The sequence below is a fragment of the Drosophila nasuta genome, chromosome 3 (genome assembly GCF_023558535.2).
Source record: "Drosophila nasuta strain 15112-1781.00 chromosome 3, ASM2355853v1, whole genome shotgun sequence".
Classification (NCBI taxonomy): Eukaryota; Metazoa; Arthropoda; class Insecta; order Diptera; family Drosophilidae; genus Drosophila; species Drosophila nasuta.
This window is the reverse complement of record NC_083457.1, coordinates 16,385,531-16,411,772: the sequence shown is the minus strand read 5'-3', so window position 1 is coordinate 16,411,772 and position 26,242 is coordinate 16,385,531. Positions and strand designations below refer to the sequence as shown.

The following is a 26,242-nucleotide window of genomic DNA, read 5'->3' as shown; positions in this document are numbered from 1 at the left end:
TGGTTTTCTAATGGAACATTTTTTATAAATTTTTAAATTATATGTGAAATTTATATTTCGCTTTTTTGAGGAAAGGTTTTAAAGAGAAATAAATTTGAAATTTGGTTTTACAAAATAATAAGGATTTACCACTACTAAATTCTAATACCAATTATTTGTATTTCTCCAGTTTTTTCTCTCACCTTGAAGTGCAAGTGTATGATATATGTAAAATTGTAAGCCTAAATAAAACAATGAAATATAAATTGTTGGTTGCGATGAACCTTCTCGGTGCATGTATAGAATATATGCATATAGACACACAAACGGATGTGCTCTAAATCCTTCACTTTTTCGATGTGCACGAATGCACTCAATAACAATTTTATAACATATTCATCTGGCGACGCACTGCCGTGAAATGTTCTTTTAATATCCGGTAACATAGTATTTATAGGTATAATGATTGACATACAGGACTAAAACTGATGCTGAGCTGAACTTAAAAGTGGTCTTGGGAATATAAATATAGCTCACCTCTTTTGATTATCTCTCTACCTGTGTAGTTTTTCTTGTAAGTTTTAAGATAATAGTCTAAGAAACAATTTGGATAAAATGTAACCGGGGACATGAGAACATGTCATTTGTGATAAGATTTAATATTATTCAAAACATAATCTATATATATAATATAATATTGTTTATCAAGTGAAATTCATTAATTAAACATATAAGTCCATTTAATTTTTTGAGTGTTTGAACAATTTGCAGTGAAACCAACTTCTGTCGCGAAGGAATTTCAATTTTTCTTTTCCTAATTGCCATTTTCTTTATACCAATAATAGTGTTAATAGTAGAATGTAGAAAAATAAAATAATATTGTATTTCTTCACTTTAAATGCGTTCAAATTTCGCATTAAGTATCGGCGATATTCTCTTATGTGAATAAGTAATTTTTTATGCTTTATCTTATAGATATTCATTCTTCAGTGCATATTTGTTGAGATGTATTTGGCCTAGCTGTTTGAGTACGTTAGCGTTGCGTTGGCTTCTTTTGGGCACAGCTCGTACATTATGTGGCTTCCTGTTAACCCAAATGGCAACTTGCCAGTTACAACCACTTGACATTGTATTTACATTTCTTTAGTTTTATTCGACTTGCAGAAATGCGGGTCAAGTGAGTACTTTATCGGAAGCCTTGTCTTGGTTATTGATTTAAGCACATTAGAAGAAATTCAATGTGGTGTTTTCAATTTGCCATAGATTACCTAAAAATCAAATCCAATTAATCACAAATCCCATTTCAGAAAAAGATACTCGATGGAATATCAATCAATTGCAAAGAAAGTGTGTATTTATTCTTGTTCAACAAAGGCGCTCAAAGTCTGACACATGCCATTTGAACGTTTGAGTTGGTTTGAGTGCATTCGCTTAGAGTTTTTTTGGATTATGGATGGTTTATGTAATATCAGAGGACAATGGGAACTCTTCTCCTGAATCTTCATTCTCAAATCGTAAATCGTCTCTATTACTTTTAATATTACTGGCTCTTAAAGGTAGCAGAAGGAACTAAAACGAAAGCTTCATACGTTATGATGCAATTTCATTCATTTTTTACAAATTAAAAGAAAGTACATAAAAGTGAAAGTTTAAATGTAAAATAGACACTGAAGTAGTTATCATCATTTCGATTTTAAGAGTATCTTCTCACAATTTGGACTAAATCAATAACTTAATTATCTTTTAAGAATATATATATTAGAAAATACTTAAATCTCATGGAAAACAGAAGGAACATGAGCTTTGATTGCGTGTCACTTTGCGCATCTATTTTTGATATGTGCGAAAGTCTTTCGCTACCAAATCATTATTCAATATATTGACTTTTGCGATTTCCCATTTATTTTGCGCCACGCCACATAAATTAGGAATGTTATGGGCGTTAAATCGTTTCAATCTTAAATCAGATCAAAATACTGTTGCTGTGTCTGGCAACGCATGCAAAAGTTGAAAAGGAATTTTGTTTGTGGAGTCCAATGCGTTGATGTGGAAAATATGATAGCGAAGTAATGATTGTTACATTAGAGATATACCTAAAGCATTGAGTTTTGTGTGATTTAAGTCCTTTTGATTGTCAGTTCAGCAAAAGCATACTCCGGGAAATATTGCGTATACGTATCAGCAAAGAGGAAGTTGAAGATTCTCGCAATTTATTTAGTATATTTTTTATTGCCAGAAAATTTGTGAAACTTTAATTTGCAATTATAATTTTGATCTTTGCGTAAGTGCTCATATTTTATTGACAAAAGTTTTTATGGATTTTATTTATTTAACGAGCAGTAAAGTACATGCAATGATATTTGGCCAATTAAAGCAAAGCTAAAGAGAATTTATATTTTTATTGCATGAAAATGTTCGTCGAGTAATCTCTAAAGAAAAGAATGTGTAATTGTCATGCATGTTTTGAAATATTTAAAACTGCTGAGAGTTATTAGTAAGTGTAATTGGTCTGACATTGTTAGCAAGGCACAAAACCCCTTTAACTGTTTTGCGGTTAACCCAAAAACATGCATACGCAGCAAACACAGTTGCAACGTTCCAAAACTATGCACCAGAACAATGCACACTCTATCCGTCCGTCCAGCCTAGTTGACTGGCTCAGATAGTTTTGGCATTGTTGCGGTAATTAATATGTATTGTTTATGCATTGGTTGCATTGCCACAGAATCATTATTGCCATCATCATCATCATCATCATCTTCATATAACTATCACTGGCTCTTCTGCTGCCAACGACTTGCAAATTATGGAAATTATATTTCACAATTTTCAGGATTTTATGGGCATGGGTGGCACCCGATCAATAACATCTCCCCTTTATTATGGCAACAAATCGATATCGATACCATAACTGTGTTATATAGTGGTAAAATATCATAATAAAAACTCAAAATGTAATATGTGAAAGCCAGAAGATCCAAAAGCTGTCAATGGCCTAAATCAAAACCACCATTTGATTTACAATATGTATTTTATTATTTTGCCTTTGCGTATACAATAGGAATCGACTTCATCAGGCGCGTTTCACTCAATTTAAAAACATTTGAAGTCTCTCTGTTTTTGTAGGCAGAATTTCTGCTTTGAGTAATGCCCAGTTTATTGTAAATTTAAGAAACTTACTGCAGTAAGTCACTTTTTCCTATGGTGGCTATATTTACTAGGTTAATATTTGCAGTTCTTATGATATCTAAGGCTTAGATTCTGCCGTACTATACGCCTTAAATTAGTGTAAAACATCGTTCAACTCTATATTGATAGAATTTGTTAAAAATAAAAGATATCGCCAAAAGTTTAATTAAATCAAATCAATTTCTACAAAACACATTAAAAAAATAATAATTTTCTCTCTAATTAGAAATGTTTCCAAATGCAAGCCAACAAACACTTACAGGCAATCTGGCTCTTTCAAACAGCTCGTATTATTGCCAGAGTGCTAAATTTTCTTGGCAGAGTGAACTAATTAATTTCTCTCAAAGTTATGTGGTCAAATTCTCGAGATTTTTGGTGCAGTCCCGATAAATGTGCAAATTACACACTACAAAGTGTATTAATATAATAACTGCAAAACTTTATCTTCATTTCTGGTTTTAATAAAAGAAACCACAACTATAACCTAGAAGGGCATACATGTGTATTTTCATATGTGTTGGTAAACAACACATCAATACACGCATATGTACAATCGCATATATTGACGATGTGTGTCACATCTTGTCGCTACTTCTGTCAATTTCGTCTGCCACATTTCGTAGCTGATGGTTGGACATCTGTCGCTTGAACAGATATAACATGAATCATCAACAACGCAATGGAAATAAACTTTAATTTTGTAATTCCTTTAAATATTTGTACACGGAAAAGCGAACCTAATTCACAAGTTTTTGTTAATAATAAGAGTTTATTTAGTTTAAAATGAGTTTTTAAAATTGAGTTTATAGATACATTAAATATCGGTTACTATTTCTTAAAATGTATATAAAACTCATAAATTTCAAATAAAATTTAAAAGCTTACTTACATTCTAAATATACAATATTATTATTTTATCTGGTTGTTTTTTACAATTGAGTAGTTTCCTTATAGAGTTAAATTAACCTAAAAATATTGCTTTCTTTTCAGATTTTTACACATGAACCATTGAGTGATTTTGGAGTTATTAACGAGCAAAATACACACAAACTCATTGGAAGAAGTGATGAAGTCATGAGACCAACATTCGATCGACGCCTCTGGATATTATTGTTCATTATTTTAGTACAATGTGAGTAAAAACTTTTCATTGCTATTAATAAATCACATACTTTACTCGTTGTTATTTTGAATTTGGGTGCGAAAAATAGCCACACAGCTTGACTATAAGTTTTGTGAGTCTGGAAAAAGGATATTCAATGATTTTAGCAACAAACTCAGACTTCAGATATATTTGCAGTACGTGATTGTGAAAGTTCACTTAGGTAACAGACCCAAGATTTATAGGACTGTAAGGGCTTCTTAAGTCTTTACTGAATTACTACACAATACATATCGTTTCGTTGACAATTAAATAGTTGACAAAAAAGGTAAATAAAATTGATTCATATGAGAGAATCCGGTCTATACTTAGGAAATTGCTAGACCTGAATGAAATTGTTTATTCTTTGCAAAAATATAATGAAAGTAAGGTTTATGGATTTATACAAGAATCATAGCATGCTAGCAAGTGTATTTGACAATAATTGTAATGCTATGTTTAGATTTATATTAATGCCTCATAATATTCATTCATTATTTTGGAAAATTACATGATAACGACAATGCATAGGACAAACATGCGATAGAGTTAATTCAGTAAAATTTGAATAGCGTGTAACTAGCGACGAAGATCCGCGGCGAGGAAATATATCCGACTACTTGCACACATAAAGCGGAAAGGGAAATACGTGTTCAAGAATTTTAATCTGAATGCGCAATTTGGCGTGTGTGCTGTACGCCTAACTGGCGTGGCACATGTCGACCGAATGGTGACATCCCATCCAGATCCCATATCGACCGGGTACCATCTATGTATGTAGTATGTATGCACATTCCACGAGTCTCTCGCATCCGTTGCTACGCGGCATGTTTCACTGTGGTGTGCCTTGGAATTTCACGCGTTTATTTGCAAAGATTACGAAATGCGGCGCGCCTCCACTCGTCCGTTTTGACCGTTTATCCGCTTACGTTTTACGTTTTATATGCGCTTCCCGTATGCTGATGGCGTTGCCGTTATTTTCATATTCCACTATTGTACACTGTCCTATCGTTTCAGTTGTCTGAAAGTATTTCGTTTTTTTTCATATTCTCTTGGTCTACTCAGCTGACTTGTTATACGTAGAAAAGTTGGTTGGGAGTATAGCATGGCAACAGCCACCGACGAGGTTCGTTTCCTTTCGTTAGTGATATTCAAAATATTTTGCATAAAAATGTTTGGCCAATGCCACAACTCAAGCGAGTCGCTTGAAGTGACTACTTGCATGAGCTAGCTCTAGCTCGAGCAATCCTCCACTGAACGGTTTGAAACTTTAAATTTTAAAACATTTCCATATCGCTTTGTGAGACTCCTTACTTTTGAAAAAAGTGAAAACAGAAGACTCTTTGTCAAAAGCCAAATTAATAGTGTATATTGTTGTTGAGTGTATTCTAATTTTTAGCTACGGCTTCCACAGACCGTAAAACAGAATGTTTCATTCCGATAAGTAAAATAAATACTACCATAAGTAAATCATTGTGAAGGTCGTATTATTGGCCAATAAACCAAATACTAAAATATACCAATATATAACACAATTTTCAGAATATTCCAGTCCGATAAATAAATACGCACATAAGCAAAACATGTTTAAGGTCGTATTATTGGTAAATAAACCAAATACTAAAATATACCAAAAGAGATATATGGTATAACCATATACTTCTGCACTAAAAATAACAACCTACTACTGCCTTCAGAGTATACCATAGATATCCAAATATACCAGAGATGCAAAACACGGTCTGTCGAAAATTCTCAACCTTACAAGTAACAATCAAATTTACTTCTTTGTTTGACTTATCATACCCCATTGACAAATAGTTAAGAGTATGGAAGCCATCACCCTTAAGAGAACTAATATTTTTTTTCTCCATTTACATATTCACAAAGCTGTATCTAAACTTCGAGAAAGTGGCTTTAAATAAAATTAATTTTCGCCATATATACAATCGTATCTAAAATGTGAAACTTGATATGTTTTCGAGAAAACACGTCTTCTGTTTTGGGCTTTACCAAGTGTTCACTCTTTAAAACATGCTCATACAGTGTACACTCCCTTGAGCTTAATGACCAGCATTCTACCTACGTGCTCGCAGTGCCAAATGTCCTCAATGGTATCTTGAAGCCAGGCTCCTCGACACGCATTGAATACTGAATTGTGGCAGCAACCACAAAAATAAAAACATTCTTTTATTTCGGTTTTAATAAAGTATCGCATTGGGTACGCTTAGAGATATCATAATGCGCTTTCCATGAGTGTCCGTGTTGATAGGAGTTATTATTGGTAAATGTTTTTTTATTTATACGAATACCAGAAGTCTTTAATCTCAATGTCGACACTTGACTCGGATGTCAATAGTCGCATCTTTAGGGATGTACGCAAAGTTTATTTTTTGTAACTGAAGAAACATCGGGAACATTAATTCCCACCATGAGTTAAATACTATCTCTTGAATGGAAAAATATTGTTACTTTAGCTTTTCTACATCAAGGAAATGGTAAAATATTGTGTTGCTAAAATTTTTGATGTTCTTACTAACATGTTTTGAAAAGCCGCATACCAACTCAATTTTTTCAAAAAATTGTCAAGGAATATATATACAGACATATATATTATTTTAATTCCAACATTTGTTTCTATCTTTAAACAAGAATTTTTTTAAAATTGTCACTGACTGTTCAGTAAATCAAGTGATCGGAGTTCAAAGTTCAAGTGCTACGCGATTCAGATATATGTACAACTGTAACTATTTGGCAGCAGAACCATATTTTTCATTTTGTGTGCAGAATTGAGTTCAAATTTTGACATTCAAGTAAACCCCTCTACGTAATTTGCAGTCACTTGGCTCTTTCCATTGTGATGGGAGAAAATGCAATCACAGCACGCGTTGGCCGAAGGAAGAGACAATTGGAACAGCTCATGAACGACTCTTGAGGCAGCTGAGAGTTCATCGAGCAGAACAGAACTGAACAGAACAGAGAGCAGAGAGTCGAGAGTCGAGAAGCTGCATTTCGACGACATCGTCGAAGACTTAGTTAGCCACTTTTTGTTGTCATAAAGCAATGGCCTTTGTGTTTCAACTACTCCAGTGCCCCGCTCCATGCTCTCTCCAGTCTATCTGCTTCTACTTGGTTAAGAAAAACACAGTTTGCAGCAAGTTTATTTTTAAACTCAACTTTTGTGTGCTCAAGTTTACTTTTGTGGCGAATTACTTTTCGGTTATTTTATGTGGCCCACGAACGTCGTTGATTGTCTTGTTGTCTGGTGATGATGCAACTCCACAGACACAAGAATATACTTTAGGCTAGGGATTTCTTTAAATGTACTGCTACTAGAATTTCTACTAGCGTCCGCTTCGTCGGGAAGTTTATTATGTTGGCTGGTTGAAGTAGAAGCGACTTTCAAAACGCAATTTTATAAAGTTTTTTTTATTCAGCATATCGTATGACGAATTTATAGTGCTGTTCTTGATGCCACTCATTAATTTTCTCTACTTTATGTCCCAACTGAATTCAGTTTATATATAGAATAGAGAATATTGTGATGGTTTTAAAAAACGAAAACAAACGCATATTTCATGACACTTAAAGACTTATAAACCAACTCGTGCCGGATGTAGAAAACCCGGCAACGGATCTTCAGCAATAAAAGCTTAAACAGGTATAAAACGTGCACTTCCGCATAAAATTCTCAAACGTTTCATTTTCTCTGTTATGCATCGCAGTACAAACATGAAAACTCACATTGTGTGGTCAACACGAAGCTGACGCTGCACTACGCTGTTGGCTTTCAGAAAAAGGGGTTTTCGACTTTCGATTGGTTGCATTCCGCTTGGCTCGATTGATAAAAATTTGTCATGGTATATGAAAGCAATTTCAGCATGCATAACGTGAAAGTATTAGCATTTCTATCTGAATCTGCCATGACAGTTAAAGCCTTCCTGGCTGACTGAACTATCAACGCATAGTCGCAACGAGCTTAAGAGCTTGGCTTTTTACACTATGTTGTTTTTAAAATTCGAGATAAGCTTGATTTTTCAAAATTCCATCTCTAGACTTCTAAACCTTACAAGTCGTTCATTTAAAATAGGATGAAAAGCAAAACTGCGTTTACAAAATTTGATCACTCAATTATATTAAACCATATTTTAATGTATAAAATCGATTTGTTTTTGATATAAATTACAATGTGAAAAAACAAAACGAATATCATAATTGATATAACAATATTAAAGTCGCTCCATAGAAAGTTAAACTCGTCGTAAGAGGTTAGTAACCAAAAATAAAATGTCAAGTATTCAGGAGCTTCTATCTCCGCCTCCTCAAAAAAAATATTGTTTATCTCTGTTCAATAGAGATCAAATGATTTCAGTTTTGGGACGAATAATGAAAGAAGGAGTTAAAAAAATATCGTTCCAAGAACAGTTAAATAACAACATGTTTCAAAAAAGGCAAGGCAAGTGAAGTTGGTAGTTTATATACAGAATTGTTTCTCTCGACTGATTCAGAACACAAAACCCAAAAGGCAACTAAATGTGCGTCATATATCCTATAATTTGGGTTTAATTATTACTAGTAGTATAAGATTACGTGGGCAGCCGACCGAAAAAGGTAAAGAGAAGCAAAAAATTCAGCGTGGGGGTAAAGACAAAGGCGTCGACACATTTTGTTTCTTAACTAGGCTAAATAACTTAATATAAAGTGAATGGCGTTGTAATAGAGATACAGCGAGTATTCGTAGCCTCTCTGCTTAATGCTATTTAACAAAAGACAACGATATCATTTTATCACAGAGCGCAATGGTGTCATCATGGCACTTTCCCTTTTCGGAAAAGGTAGAGAAATTTTAAGATAAGGGCTTTGCTTCTAACCAGTTATAAAATTTCGCTTTCAATGGGCTGCCATGGCCGCAACAACAACAACAACAGCAACAACTAAACTTGCTTTAACATCTGTTACCTGGCGCTCGCAACTTGCAACTTGCCACTTGCCACACAGCAACCTGCCAATGACCCAGTACTCCCCGCACACTCAAGCCATTAACGTGTTTCGTTTCATTTAACTTTTACGCTCGGCGTTCTCCCCAGCCTCCCCAAAGGAGCAGCATCAGCTCAACGTTGCTATTTAACACAAGTCGATAGTAGCGTTTTCCACACCCAACATTCAACACCCCACACCCAACCCTGTGTCATTTTTGTATTTTTGTTGCACGTTGGCTCCATCAAATGAAACTTTTGCCTGGGGTAAATTCAAGTCACCCAACAAAGGACAAAAAACCCCAATAAGGGCAGTGTTTGTCGGGGAATAAAATACCGAATGTTAGGCAGGGGAGATGGTTTAGTTGGAATGAGCGAGAGTTGTTGAGGGGTTGACCTTCGCTCCTGACAGCAGCCATCATTAACCTTTCATGATGTAACAACGTATCGGGCACAATCAAGCGGAACAGGTGTCAGCCTCTGGGTAGACTTAGAGATTCGATGTTTGGTTGACAACTTCTCCTTCATTCAGTTTCACTCTCAAGCTTTAAACTTGATAACCCACTGGTTATTGAAAATTGTAGGGAAAAATTTATTTGTTGTACAAAATGTACACAACTAAATAAGTTAAGTCTTATAAAAGTATGTACAAACATAGTAATAGGTTTCTGTTTTATAAGTAAATTGAAACGGCTCGAATACTAAGTTTATTGTTCCCAAGATACCCATTTTCAATAAAAGCAAAACATAAAATATACAGCATAAATACTCAAATTTATCGACAGATACGTTTAGTATATCGATATACTATTACATTATAAATTTACCATAGAGTAAAATATACTATATTTCAAACAAAGTAATTACGACGCATCAGATGCAACTGTTTTCGACATTCGACAATTTTTTTAATTTATTGTATTGTCAGCTAAAATAGGTCGTTATAAAGTATCTGGGTACAGCCTCTTTTTCGGTCGATAGTAACATGACGCATACATTAAAATAATTCATAATAATGTTAATTGAATTCAATTGTAAATGACATTATAAAAAATCACTTTTTAGCTTGCATGAGCGGGATTTATAGTATGCAGATTTATTGTCAACGTTGATGATTGTTATCTTTGATAACAAGTCAAACAACAAACAATATAGAAGATGCCAACAATACGTTAAAAACTTACAACTTTAAAACTTTGCTAAAGTTTAACCGAACAAGAAAGTTTCGTTTTCTTGAAAGTTCTTAGGTTTTCTTTATAAAAATTATAAAAATATAAAAATGTGATATAATATCGTAATATATCATTGACAGTGCAAAATATTTGAAACGCATTTGTTTTATTCAAAAGTCACCACTTTTTCGTTCCGTAGAACAACTAAATTACCAGAAGTCTCAATTAGTTAATGGTTTCTGTACTTTACGGTTTAAATCTTTAAAAAGTGTCATCAAGTGACACCAGGAGATTCCTCGTAGGAGCCACAACCACAACATGAGTAGCAACTACCATCTCCACGAATTAAGACAGAGACTTTTGCATGGATACCGCATCGTTGACTCTTCAGCATATAATAGATAGCAGCAGTAAGTGAATGCGGCAGACAAACAATTTTGTCGAACATAAAATGGAGCACAACTTAATTAAATGCTGGAAGCGCGACTACATCAGCTGTGGAACCTTTTAAGAGGGCGGAGTACTTTGCGGTAGTGGGATGAGTAGTTCTCAGTTCTCGGTTCTCGGTTCTCATTTCTCAGTGCGGAGACATGTAGCGTTGACAGCTTTAGACAGATCCCCATCTTAATTTTCGGTGGGTGGTTTGCTGAAATTAGCAGAGCTGTCGACTGTCAGCAAATTGAGTACAAGAGAGTTGAGTTTTTATGTGTGTGTGTGTGTGTGAGTGTGGGTGTGTGTGGGTGTGTGTGCGTGAATAAATATGTCTACAACTTCATGGCTGGCAGGCAAAAGGAAGACAATGTATCTCACCTGCGCTTTAACACCTTGACTCCTCTTTGGAACTTGGCCAACGAATATCTCTCAACCGCGCATGAATGCGCCAAGTATGTATCTGTGTAAGTGTATGTGTGTGTGTGTGGGTTTGAGTGTGTGTGAGGATAAATTATGGCATGTCTTGTTCCGCATTCTACTCCTACTGGCTGCATTCTGCCACCTACCATCAACCATCAACCGCCTACCGTCTACTGTCTACCGTCTAACGTCTGCCATCTAGCATCTGCTGCCCTGTTGCTCTTCGCCCGTTGAGTTGTTTGTAATTTGTTAATTTCCCGCATTTAGAAATTAATTTTCACTTCATGCGTCGTCAAGCAGACAAAAGCAGACATCGCCGAGCCAAGTAGACTTCACCCGGTGGCGGCAGTTGACAGCGTTCTGCCACGCACTCAAGACACGTGCAAACTCACACAGATGAAACTTTCACCGCAATTAGGTTTCAACAACACGTGATACTTTTTAATTTTTCGATGTTTTCTGCAACTGATGGTTTGCTTCCTGCACATTATGAAATTTTAATACTCAAGCACTCTTATTAGAACTAATTTTGTTGGCAATAGTTATTTGTGTTGCCGACAAAACTAAAAAAAAAAAGAAACTAGAACAATAAGTTATTCAGTTAATTAATGCAGGCCAATATTTCAAAAGTTTGCGAGTGCGAAAATGTTAAAAAGCAAAAAATTCAACATTTAGAAAACACCATAAACTATTATTCTTCAATTTTCATTAAATACTGGCAAGCAAGAGTTATTTCTGTGTGTTTATTATGGGGAAAACCTCTAACAAATGATATCTTCTACAAATTATTTCAACATCCCATACTTTTTATTATACCATGCAGAATAAAATTACAATGCATTGGTGTCGCAGTAAAGCTCACACATTTTACATTCATATATTCTTACGGCTTCCATAATGAAAAAGCTAAATTTTTGAGTTATTGAATGTAATTCTTGAAACGATAATTATAAAAAATCTGCTTTCATGTCTGATTCTGATCCGTTGAAAGCGATTTTTCATTTCATTTACCTCAAATTATAATTGTACATTAAATTTAAGGTGAGATTTCAGCTATTAACATTAACTTTAACTTACCGTTTAAAATAACTTAAAACGCTTTTAATTAATTTCAAAAAAAATACTTATAAAATATCTAAATAAAATTGTGTTTTTGTGCCTTATGTTGAATTCGCTGTTCGATAAAAACTGTTCAACAAATATCTTTTGCTCTGTTCATGATAAAATATTAAAATTTTGCAGAATAGAATATTTTCCAATCATCATTGTATAAACAACTTGAAAAATTTGCTAGTTTTCAAAGAATTGTGGTATCTAAAAGTGAGAATACATTGATCTATGCAATGAATGACGATCAGCACGATCAAGAATAAATGCACATAAATAAGTTGTTGAGATCAAGATGGCAACTTCGACCAGTTACATTCATTAGCAAAAAATCATTGAATACTTATTTTAAATTTATTAATAATTTAACGTTGTAAATTACATATGTTCAGAAAAAGCACATGGTGTCGAGGATATATTACTTGCTCTTACTTCCATTACATTTGGGTTTTTTATTTTTGTTTTGTTTTGAATTCTTTTTCTGCTTCTTGTTTAAAGCTTTCTTTTGGACTCTTGAAAGTACTTCTTTGCACATTTTCACAAGGGCCTCATCCTCAGCGCTTAATTTTGAATCTTTTTCCTTTCCTTTTTCTGTTACTTTCTTTTGGCTCGCATTCTTTTTCTTTGGAGCCTCCTTTTTAGTATTCTTTTTTTGAAGATTTCGATTTTTGACTTTTCTTTTTCTGAGTACTTTCTTGCACTTTCTTTTTCAGCGATTTTCCACTCTTTGTTTTTTGCTTCTTCTTAAGAGATTCTTTACTACAAGTTTTTTCTTTTTTTTCTTTTTCCTGAAGCTTTTTACATTTTTTTTTTAGCGCTTGCTCCTTACACTTTTTTTTCAGAGCGGCCTCCTTTTTACGTTTTCTTTTTAGAGCCGCTTTTTTTTGTGCTTCTTCACATTTTTTTTTAAGAGCCTCCTTTTTTTTTTGTTTTTCGCACTTTTTTCTTAGTTCCTCTTCTTTGCATAATTGTTGAAAACATTTAATTTCCTGATCCTCAAGTTCTTTTTTAATAAATGCTTCTTCATCTTCTTTAATTTGCTCAATTTCCTTCGATAGTTTTTCCCGTATTAACTCCATTTCACCATTCTGCTTTTCGGGCTTATTTTTCTTTGACTTTTTTGTCTTGCCTTTCTTTTCTTTTTTACTCGACTTCTTAGTCGGCTTTCCGCCAATACTCTCATATCTCTTGTTAATCTTATCTTGTCCCGATTCCTTACACATTTCATTTAAGACTTGTTTTTTTACAAATTGCCTTGATCTGATCAGAAAGACAGTCATGCGCACGTGCAAGTCTTTCTTGCTCTTCTTTTGAAAATATTTTACGAATTCTACAAATATCGGCCCATTGACTGTTCATACACTTTTCTAATTTTTGCAAATATCGACTTTTGCCCTTTTCGGAAGACACATTTTTTTCATTTTGCAAAGACTCACATATTTCATCAAGAGGATTTGATTTCACGTTTCCCTTTCCTTTCTTACCTTTCTTACAGGCTTTGTCTGTGCCTTTTGTTTTTTTACTGACTTTTGTACTATGCGGTTTTTTGTTGATGTCTTTGCTTTTCTGAATTTTCTCTTTTAGCTTGCTTTTTATGGGTTTCGTACTTTTCTTCGATTTTTTTGTATCTTTCAAGCCTTTGTCCTTCTCGCTTTTCTTATTGTGTTTCTTTTTATGATCATTTTTACTACCAGACTTTACTTTCTGCGATCTTTTTTTACCATCTTTGCTTTTCTGATCTTTATTTTTAATTGGTTTCGCATCTTTCTTGGACTTTTTCTTATCTTTCTCGCATTTGTCCTTGCGGGGTTTCTTATCCTTCTTATCCTTTCCAGATTTTTTACTAACTGACTTTACTTTCTGATCTTTTTCCTTGGTACCTTTGCTCTTAGTCTTAGATGGTTTCTTATCTTTCTTTGACTTCTGTTTATCTTTCTGGCTTTTTTCCTTGTTTTTCTTCCCCTTTCCGGACTTTTTACTAACCGGTTTTGCCTTTTGCAATTTTTTATCGGAACTTTTGCTTTTACTAACTTGTTCTTTAACTTTCTTTTTTATTGATTTAGTAGATTTCTTTTGACTTTTACTGTCTTCCATGCATTCATCGTCTCGGTCCTTGCCTTTTCTTAACTTTTCCTTCTTTTTCAACTTTGGACTACCAGCTTTCTTCAATTTTTGATCAGCATTTTTGGTTTTATGAGGCTTTTGTTTTTCATTCTTTTTAATGGACTTCGAACCTTTCTTTTGCATTTTTTTATCATCCACACATTCTTGTTCCTTATGTTTCTTTTTCATTACCTTTTCATCCTTTGCCTTTTGATCAGCATTCTTGGTTTTATTTTTCTTTTGTTTTTCTTTCTTTTTAATGGACTTCGCACCTTTCTTTTGCATTTTTTTATCATCCTCACATTCTTGTTCCTTATGTTTCTTTACCTTTTCATTCTTTGGACCTTTTTTGGTTGAGCTTTTAGTTTCTGATTTTTTCTTGCCCTCACGTTTTGGTTTCTTTCCCTTTATTTCTTTTTTCTCACCTTGTTTACTCGACTTCTTTTTTGTATTCTTCTGTTCTTTCTTTTCTTTCGACTTACTCTTATCTGGTTTATGATTAGATTTACTTTTTTCCTTTTTTACATTCTTTTTTTTCTCCGAGCTTTTCACTTTTGATTTCACATCTTGTTTTTTTTCTTTTGTTGGTTTTTTATCTTTCTCACTACTTTTACTCTCCTTCTCAGATTTCTTCTTGTCGCACTGCTTTAACATATTAATGATCCTCGCACTTTTAGCCAAATCTTTACACTTCATTTCAAGCTTTTTCTCATTATTCAACTTTTTCTGAGCAATTTTTTTGCATACGATTCTCATGCCATTTGATAAACACTCCATCATACTTTCCATTAACTTCTTATCTTTTTTATTCAAACATTCCATTTCTTTCGCCCATGCATTCTTGTGCTGTTCCATACATTTCAACTCATGGGCCTTAAGCTCTTTTGCATCAGTTTCCTTTTGCATTCGTGTCTGTTCCCGTTTCTTCGCTTCATTGCGCTTCTCAAGAATTTTGTTATACTCTTCACAAGGATTATCTTTCTTTTCGGAAGAGTCGGAATCCGATTTTTTGCTATAGCAAAGTCTTTGTACTTTGTTTACAGATGTTGTAAAATGCAAGTCGGAAAAAAATGGAAATACTTCTTTTTATTGGACTACGATCAAAGACCTGAATGAATCTGCCCAGCGACATGGTGAAGGACTTTAAAGAAATTTAGGGATTAAAAATTCGAATTTACTGTTAATTTTTCTTAAATAAACCGAATATATTATTAAAATTCTGACATTTTGTTCAAATAAAGTTTAGTACACACTGTGTCTGAAATTGTACTGAGTAATGTCGGATCAGAAAATAAATCGTTATTGTTTTTTAATTAACATATGAGTACTAGATTAAACTAAATTATCCTTGAGACTTTAACTCCTTTTGGGCATCTTATCATTCCGCTTAAATTAATTGTGCGTATTTTAATATTTTGTACATTGAAACCAAACATTGTGCATTTTCGGAAAATCACCAAATTGCGTAAAATACATAATAGGAATAACAAAATATTAAAATATAAATGATTAAAAAAGCATAGTAGTCACACATATATCTAAAAATGTATTTTCGGACTAGGAACAATCAAAATTTATTTTTCTGTAATCAATAAATTTCTTAAATGTTTCAAAGCTTTAGAAGACTAGGTTAATTACCATGTCTATAAGTCAAATCGCGGAAATATTTTTTCGTAAGTCTTTGCTTAAAGGCTTTTCTCTTCTAGCCAATTCTATGGACCGACTGTATTTATCGAATACAACGTTAAGAAGCATACATCGCATTTCACTAAGACATAAATCTAATAATGATACTTCAGATAAAAAGAAAAGAAACCCTTGTGATGAGTATAAAACAGTATTGGAAAAACGGAGTGCTGACAAAAAACATCGAGAAGACATTATTCGAAGAAGAAAAGAAACGAAGCTACTGAAAACATACGAGAAAACGTGCATTAACGATGAACTGAAAACGTGGATGAAACAATTTAAGCGTTTGACTAAAAATGACGATAGTGTGATGAAAGACCTGATGATTTGTGTGACTAAAGGTATAAAACTTGCCTGCAGAAAATTAGCCAAGAGAAAACTGCGTTTAGAGAAGGATCATGAAGAGCATTGCAAAATGCTGGCCAATTCTGCAATTATCAAACAACTATTACGGCAGTGCGAAAATATAAAACAATTTCATAAGATTCAAGAAAATATATCAAGTATGTCCGGGTCCCAAAAAAACTCTGGCCAAAATATCAAATTAAAAACACCACTTAAGTCGCAGGCGAAAAAACGTACTTATAAAAGAGCTAAGAATACATATAAGGGTCCAAAAGAAAAACCTAAATTAAGCGACGCATCCACTATTAAAGAAAATAAGTCCAATGAAAAGAATCTCTATATGTTGAACTTGGAAAGGTGCATTGAAAACGAATGGAAAAATGTCTGTAAAATTAAGAATACATTGTCTACTACTGAACAGGAAAAGCTGGTATCCGCATATGATTGTCTTGCAGCAAGATTTAGGAAAATTTGCAAAAGAAAAGTGTTAGAACAAATGTGTAGAGAATCCAGAAGTACACCAAAGACCAAACAAAACCAAAAAAAAGATGAAGGTAGCACTTTAGACCATGACATTAATAAACAGCGAAAGATATTAAAAGAAGTGATTGAGGAGGCACACTTAGAAGAGAAGGCTTTTGTTAAGCAAGAGATAGACAAGATCAAAATGCAATGTCTGAAAAAAGTTTATGAGAAACAAACACCTAAGCAAAAAGAAAATTGTAAGGGGAAACAGAAAGAAGAGGAAAAACTAAAGCCTATGAAGAACGCATATAGAAAAGAACAGCTTAATGCACTCAAAGATATTCCGCAAACCACGATAACAGATAATCTTATCAAAACGCGACAGGACGAAACTCTTACAAATAATCTAAAGAAAAGGTCTCTTGGGAGAAACTCGCAAGCTTCAAATTCGTTAAATAAAGAGCAAAAAACCCTAAATGCCATGAAAAAAAGGGAAAATAATGATTTTCATTATAAATGCTACGAGAAAAAGAATAAAGAAAAAGAAGAAGCTATACGAAAGAAATGCGAAGTGAAGATCTTAAATAAGAAACGTGCTGATGAAGCTCTGCGAAAGAAATGCGAAGAGAAAGCTCTTCAAAAGCAATCAGAAGAGGAAGCCTTAAAAATGAAATGCGCTGGAGAGGCTCTACGAAAGAAATGCGAAGAGATTTTACAGAAGAACTGGGCTGAAGAAGCGCTACGAATAAAATGTAAAGAGGAAGCCTTAAAGAAAAAATGTGCTGAAGAAGCTCTACAAAAGAAATGCGAAGAGGAAGCCTTAAAGAAGAAATGCAATAAAGAAGCTCTACGAAAGAAATGCGATGAAAAGGCCCTAAGGAAGAAATGCAATAAAGAAGCTCTACGAAAGAAATGCGAAGAAAAGGCCTTAAGGAAGAAATGCGCTGAAGACGCTCTACGAAAGAAATGCGAAGAAAAGGCCTTAAGGAAGAAATGCGCTGAAGACGCTCTACGAAAGAAATGCAAAGAAAAGGCCTTAAGGAAGAAATGCGCTGAAGACGCTCTACGAAAGAAATGCGAAGAAAAGGCCTTAAGGAAGAAATGTGCTGAAGAAGCTCTACGAAAGAAATGCAAGGAGGAGGCCTTAAGGAAGAAATGCAGTGAAGAAGCTCTACGAAAGAAATGCAAAGAGAAGGCCTTAAGGAAGAAATGCAGTGAAGACGAACTGCAAAGAAAACGTAAAGAGGATGCATTGAAGAATGAAGCTATAAAACGTGCTACCCAAAATAAATGTAAAATTCAAGTTGAAAAGCGTAAAGAAGATATCATTAAAAAAAGAATTCAACAAGAAAATATGATCAAGGAAAAAAAACTCCAAAATATGAGCAAAAGAAATGAGCGAATGAAAAAATGGGAAAATCTTAAAAGGAAGAAAGAAAATGATGAGAAGATGCTGAAGGAGATGTGTGAGAAAAAGAAGGAGGTTGAAGCCTTGAAAAGGGAAGCTAAAAAACGCGCTGTTCAACAAACATGTGAAGCTCAAATTGAAAAGCGGAAAGAAGATACCATTAAAAAAAGATTGCAACAAGAAAAGATTCGCAAAGAAAAAGCGCTCCAAAATATGTGCGAAAGAAAAGAGCGAATAAAAAAATGGAAAGATCAAGGTAAAAATAAAAAGATGGAAGAGAAGAAATTAAGAAAAATGTGCTATGAGCAAGAGCTTAAAAAAGAATGTGAAAACCAACAAAAAAGAGAAGAGGAAAAACGTATTCGCCTTCAATTAGAAAAGGCTCTTCAGAAAAAAACCCAAAAGTTCTGTTCTTGTCTTTACAAAACACTTGGAGCCCAAGATATTCAACCAGGTTCAAAGGTATCCATCATCGGTTCTGGAGCTGTAGGTATGAGCAGTGCCATCACACTTCTCTTAAAAGGTGTGACAAACAACATTCTTCTTTACGATACCAGGAAAGATCTTTGCGATGCGGAACGTTTGGACTTATTGCATGGTTCCTTATTCCTGAACAATTTACGCATAGAAAAGGCCAAGTGTATTGAATGTACTAAAAACTCGAAAGTGGTTGTTGTCACAGCTGGACCCCGACAGAAACCTAAAGAGTCACGACTAGAAATAACGAACAAGGCGACGAACATAATAAAGCAAGTTATGCCTGAACTAGTGAAACACAGTCCTCATGCTGTGTTTATAATTGTAGCTGATCCTGCAGATGCGATGACTTGGCTTGCCCGAAAAGTAGCCGATCTACCATATGAACGTTGTTTCAGTCCTGGTTGTTATTTGGACTCGGCGCGCTTTCGTATGTTTATTGCACAAATCCTGAGAGTTTCAACCAATTCGGTGCAAGGTTATATTATCGGAGAGCAAGGCGATAGTTGCGTACCTCTTTGGTCAACAGTCACTGTGGGCGGCACACCTTTAGTGTCTATACTACCAGATATGGGAACCGATACGGATCCCATGCTCTGGTCGAATGTACACAAAGATGTTGTAGACTCCTCTAATACGGTGATAAGAGGTAAAGGTTATACCAACTGGGCCATAGGCCTCGCTGTCGCGGATATTATATCGGCAATCTTTAAGGACTGCAATCGCATTATACCATTATCCACTAATGCAAAGGGTATGTGCGACATTCAGGATGAAGTATTTCTATCGTTGCCTTGTATTGTCAATAAATGGGGTTTGGGTGGTGTGATATATCCTCAGCTTTCGCAATGGGAGCACGATAAGCTAATGAAATCAGTTGAAAAATTACTCAAGGCTCAGAGAGAAGTTAAATTGTAATGTAAATTAAATATAATCATATCGGATTTTTGTTGGAACTAATCAAAATGTTGATTCACATAGACTTAATTTCAATCCAAATTTTCATAGATCGTTCAATATGTACAATTTAAGAGTCTGAATTTCTATAGATAAAGTTATATGTTGATCTACCGACTTCAGAAACAAAATTTAATATGTTACTTATAATCAGTTTAATTCAGAATAGAAATAGAAGAGAAAATGCAAATATAAATGGTGGATTTCACAATATATGATTTTAATGATAATGGAATATGCTAACTTAAAGCTTAATGTTCTGCCTATACTTACGCCATTAATACAACAAATTGAAATACTGACAGATAAAGAGTGCAGTGTTTATTTGGTTTATTTCGCATTGATTAGACGGCTAGGGGATACATTTATTTCCACCTTAATACGACTCGCTCCGAGTGGCCGTCATCAACAGCCGTCGGCTTAAATTATTAACGTTTGAGTAATTTGTATGACATATAAACAAAAGTCCTTGTTAGTTGCACAGTTCACTGGTTGTGGTTATTACTAGACCTATTCCCAGCTACAGTTCCAATCCCAGAACCCATCTACTCTACCCCAACTGTTTTACAGTCATATCTCTGCAACGTCAGCTGTCTCGTTTTTAGGTTTTCTTTTTTGCCGAGATTGTTGTCATGCTGAGTTCTCATGTGTCGACTACGATGCTATGTCAAGAGGGTTGGTTTTCGTATGTGACAACAAATCTCGTATGAGTAATTTCTACATTTGCAGAAAGATGTCGGAAGATTATAATTTGCGCAGTTAATTATCATTCACAATAAAAATCATTATTATTGTAGTATCACAAATATTATTGCAATCAATCTCGGGACTAAGAGAATACAGCAACTAATGGATAAACAAACCTATAAAATATGAGTTGGACAAAATATATCTTTTAATATATACAAGATTTAAATTTTAATCTCTTAGCTCTTGTATTTTGACCAGACTTAAAGCGCGCATCCAACATTAATTTATTTATGCACTGCATCATTGGCATATATGCCATCAAAATTTGCAGTTGTTGATTGAAAAATATATATGCATACAACATAAATTTGATAATTCATACTTTCCTATGGAAAGTCTATAAACTTAAAAGGATTGTCGAAACGAATATAGGGTTGAATTTAAGTTGTTATACAGTGATCATGATCATATGAGAAAATTCCGGTATGTGTTGTTTCTAGAGCAATACAGTAGTTTAACTTAAAGAATTGGAGATGCCTCTTGCGGTCTTCTTTAGAGTTTCTTAATTCCGAAACATATTTTGACACATTTTTAAAAACTAACTGTAATAAAAAATTAACATACTAATATACGTATTTTTGTTTGTTGATTTTCATTTTAGGTAAGTGCCATGCTAATTCGGACGCGTAAGCAATCAATGCGCATACATATATACGCCTACATATATACATATGTATAGTGTGCGTCATTTGCAAAATCAAAGCATATTTCGCAGCATGTTCTACCTAACCACTAATCTGGTCAGTCAGTATCCCAGCACCATCCGCTTCTCGACCCATTCAACCTCACAGTTTCGTAGATGGATAGAAAGTATAACTCAATAAAAATAAGGGACGAATAGAAAGACGGTTCAACCCGGCCGCATAGTTTAGGCAAACTTTTTGTTTCAAAGCAGACCATGAGTAGCGAGGGGAAAACTGAAAGCGCCACTATTATATTTAAACAGAAAAATAATTGCAAATATTTCTGAAAACTTTTTCAACTTTCTCTTGGGGTTTTTAAATTTTTGCGTTTCTCTTTTTTATGGTTGCATTTTTTCGTTTTATTCCCTTTTCAAACGAATCCATCCTTAAATAACTGGTAAGAATTTTAAATTTAAAGCGAATTTCAGTTAATATATTGCTATTATTGCTTTACTTTGCAACGCCTTGGGACATAATCTTTATCGCATATGTCAAATTAAAATACTTTACAAAACTAATTAAATTTATGTAGCATACTTTTTGGGGGTACAGAATAGAATGAAATGTTTCCTGTAGCATGTGGTTTTTAACTCCTTGTTAATCTACTATATATTATACCACTTCATAACGTTTTCGATTATAGTAATGTAAAAATTATATCACTGAAAATCATTCTGTAGCTTGAGCTTTAATCGAATTTTTGTTCTAGCGACAAACTTATTGAAAACCTTATGGTACGATTCATAGTTTTACTTACTTTTTACACTCGCTGACTGCTTTATTTCTTCATAAAATTTAATATCGAAAACACTAATGCAAGCAACTAAAATGAGACGGTGCCCCGTGGCTGGAAACATCAAACGTGCTAAACAAATTCAAAGCTCATCCAAGTGCAAACGATGCTTGAACGTCATTCAACACACCACGGCTTTTGCAGGCGAAGCAAATCAAAAGGAAATAATGGCACAGGGACATGAAACGCAATGAACGATACCAAACGAGACGACGTCGTCGTTTAGCGAAACGCTGGCTAAATGCCACGCATGAGGTGTTCACGTTCACGTTTACGTTTACGTTCACCTGTCAGGCAGCCAGTCAGGCAAACTGGCAGTCGCAGCCTCACAAAAGAAGTGGTGACGATTCCTTTGCTAGAGTTCGCATTACAGCACATGTTGTGGCTGCTCATAGCAAAGACCAGCAATTAATTAGGATTATGCGTATCGTCTGGCTAGAGCGCCTAAGAGTATGCAAAGCATTCGCTGCTGTCAAGTTTTTTAGCAGCTCGGCCTTCGCAACGCACACACTTTTCTTAAGAAAAGGTTTTGCAGTACACTGTCAGACACATTTAATTGCAGTCGCAGCACTTGGTTTGATGCTTATCAAATGCAAAGTGCAAACTCCAAGTGAATTCAGTCAATCATCAATCTTGATGCTGGCATATTTTTATGACTTCTGAAAAGGCCATCCATTCTTCGCAACCTCCTTTGCATCTTTTGAGTTCATTTCTATATCTGTGTTCTATATCTAGCAAACACTAACGACTTTTTAAGTATTTACACACAATTCGCCTTCGCTTCGGTAAACTTTTATCGCAGGCCAGCCGCAAGATATGTAACCGTCGATGAGTTCATTTTTCTCTACCAAATGGCGTTTTCACAGGCATAATTTCACATAGGAATGCATAATTATCTTATTTACTTTACTTATCATATAAAATTGCAGCCACCATTCTAACTTTATCAGCTTTCTCACTAAAAACTTGTAAATTAAGTGAGTAGCTTGCGGCATTGTCAGTCGTTTAAGATACAGTGCAACTCTGACACTTGCAGATACTGCAACCTCTTTTCATGCTGTTCGCATTCTTTGCATCTGGCAGCCCATCTTATAAGACAACTTTAATAGTAAATGTATAAATTCGCTTAACAACAGTTTAAGAAGTTCTTTAAAATTAAGCATCACCATTTTAAATGTTATCATGTTTAAAATCGAAAGACATAACTGAAAAAAATTATAATTTTTTGAAAAGTTTGTTTGTTTATTATAATAGCTAGTAATATACTTTTGCCAGCGTATTTCTTACTTGTCTTCAGCAAAATACTCAAAACTTTAATTGGAATACTTGTAGGTTGGCCCGTATGGACACCTATGTAGATCTCAGAAACTATGCACGCTAATGACTCCAAAACTTTTTGAATATATTTATGTTTGTCACTATCCTGTTTAAGATTTTGGACACCATATTTAAAATTATTCTGAAGTTTGATTGCACTAACGAACAATTTGGCAGTGTAACAATATTTTGTTTCTAATAAAAATTTTAACTTTTCGTATATAAAATTATGAAACGAAGAACTACTTTGTTGCTTTTCATTGAGTAAACCACTTTTCTATAACTACAGCTTATTAGTTATTATTATTATAATTTTTTGGATGGGAAAGTGTGTAATAGCTAATTAAGGTGTTGGAAATTTATATATGACAATCAATATGCTGTTTTTCTGCATCACAGCAGATTCTCATAGCTACAAAAAATGTATTAAAAAAAATACATACACACAATTATTATATTTATAAAAAATGTGAAACTAGATCCCAAACTTATTGTAAAGATTCATAATAAAGAATTGGCTATATGGATTGTCAATTATTGGTGGAAATTATTATTGAAAACAACAAGTAAATAAATAAATTGAAATATTAATTTACCCACCTCACTTTGCTAGATACGTAAGCTAGAGTAAGCCATTTGATATTTCAACACTAGCCGAAGGATACTATTTATATTGATAGTTAGTATTTTTCTCAATTCCGGCTTGGGCAAATAGTAAAAGCGAGCAGATGCTTGCAAGTATCCGTGGTTCGCAAAAACACACTTGATCGCAAGTCAGGACACGACGAATCAGGCTTTAGAACACCAGAGAAGCACAACTTCTTGTCCTGCCGACATACTTCTAGTCGTTGCTGTTTGTTTATTTACGCACATGCGAGGCAAAAACTTATTTCATATTCATAGAAAAGTCGCATACACATGTGCTGTAAAGGTTCTAGCCAGCTGTTACTCTCGTACTTTATCCACACACACACACACACACACACACACACACACTCATAGACATACTGAAGTGCAAACACAACTCGTTGGGGTTGGAAGAACTAAATCAGCAGCTAAGTAAGTAAAATGCTTCATAAATTGCCTCAAGTGGCGCAGCTGGCTGATAGCAGCTTTGAAAGTATTAAACGCTGGCAAATGTTGGCCCAGAACCCCAATCCAGCCAAGTATTCCGTTTGTGTTCTGTCGTGTTTATTTTTCCAAGAACGAATATTTACAGACTATGTTAAAGCACACTATAATTTCGAATCAATTGAAGGAATTTTAATCAAAGCTCTTTTTTATCCGCTACCCGAAGTTGAATTTAAATGGTACAATCAGTTTAACGTATTTCAAAAAAAAACCTTTTTGCAACTATTCATGTACTTAAATTTCAACACGGTCATGACGGGATACATATGTAGAACACAAATGAAATATCCAGACAATTTTCTACATTATATGACTTTTCTGTGTATTATCTACATTACAATCTATTACTTTTTTGAAGTTACAGACATGCTAGCTAACAATTACATATGTACGTACATAGTTTTTTTTTACAAGTTTTATGTTAAAATGAGGCTTAACTTTTCTCAACAAAATATTCAAAAATAAATACACAAATAAAATATGGAAGAATGCTAGAATTACTAATTTACTCAATATTGTGGTATTATATATTTAAAATGTCGAAAAATACAAAATTATTACGACGTCTATATTTGGTATATTGATGTGCTATTATACTAAAAATATACCAGACTGCAAAATATACTAGACTGCAAAATATACTACTAAAACAAAGCAGCTAAGACGGCAGTAGACGTATTTTTCCAATCAAATCTCTTTCGCTCCTTTTGATGGACTACAACTTCAATAAGGTTAAAACCAACCTATAACTTATGCTAAAAAGCAAAGCCTTAAGAAGTTGTATGTATTGTGGAGCTCATCTTATACATACGTTGTATGCAATTTTACAAACTTTCTTTCTTCCTTATGTTTACCTATCCTTTTTAATACCATTCATGTATAAGTTAATGAATTCTTTTCGATGTGGTGAGCTGCGATTTTCCTGTGTTATTATTTGTCGAGTAAGTCAATTGCTTTCCAGACAACACCTCACTCAAGGTTCGAGCGTCGATACTATTAGAATAGTTGGTTCACAGCTCATGAGCCACAAAATGCATTTCTAGCAATTTCCTTTACTTGAATGTTTTGCCTTCGGCCCGTTTTTATTCGGCATCACATTGGGTACACAAGCACTCCAAGCACTGCTTAGTTTTTGTAACCGCAGCCTTGATTCAAGTTTTTTTTTTCAGGAAATCGTTGCACCCAAAAGCGGATATATGAATTACTCTATCCCTCTCCCTCTCAAACATAGCACACGACACAGACGTTTACACATTGAGTCACACTACACTTTCTTAGTGCATTGCTCGCTGTCTTTCAGCTGTCTTGGGTACTTCAGTTGCCGCTTAAGTTGCACAAAATGTAATACATTTGATTGCACTCATGTTCAAGTTCTACTTCTAAAGTGGCTGCCTCGACGAAAGAATAAAGTGAATTGGATGCAAGACACCCTTAATCCTCCAGCTACAACTCAAAAATATATTTTCTGACCTATTTCTTCATGGGTTGCCAAGCTTTTTGCCCATCGCCTAACATCTTCTCAATTTGTTTGATTTTTTTATTTCTGGACTTTGGAATAAGTTCTTGTGGGTGCATGTTTCCAAATGTGAGTTAGTTTGTACGAATTAATCTTAATAATGCTCACAATTATATTAACATAGTTAGTCCATTCACTACAAGTAAAAATCAATAATAATGAAACGGAGCACATTCCCCTCTAGTAACAATA

The 26,242-nt window shown here is 34.2% G+C and overlaps 2 protein-coding genes across 2 annotated transcripts in view; one reads left to right on the top strand and one right to left on the bottom strand.

Moving 5' to 3' along the window:
• Positions 1-26,242, top strand: part of LOC132791179 (irregular chiasm C-roughest protein) — an 84,938-nt gene that overhangs the window by 27,710 nt on the left and 30,986 nt on the right. Inside the window, exon 2 of the mRNA XM_060800012.1 lies at positions 4,159-4,300. Coding sequence (XP_060655995.1) covers positions 4,243-4,300 — 58 coding nt within the window. The 5' untranslated portion in view covers positions 4,159-4,242. The remainder of the gene's footprint in view (positions 1-4,158; positions 4,301-26,242) is intronic.
• Positions 12,752-15,795, bottom strand: LOC132789232 (axoneme-associated protein mst101(2)). Its single transcript, XM_060797107.1, has one exon. The coding sequence runs from the start codon at positions 15,423-15,425 to the stop codon at positions 13,641-13,643; it is 1,785 nt and encodes a 594-aa protein (XP_060653090.1). The 5' UTR covers positions 15,426-15,795; the 3' UTR covers positions 12,752-13,640.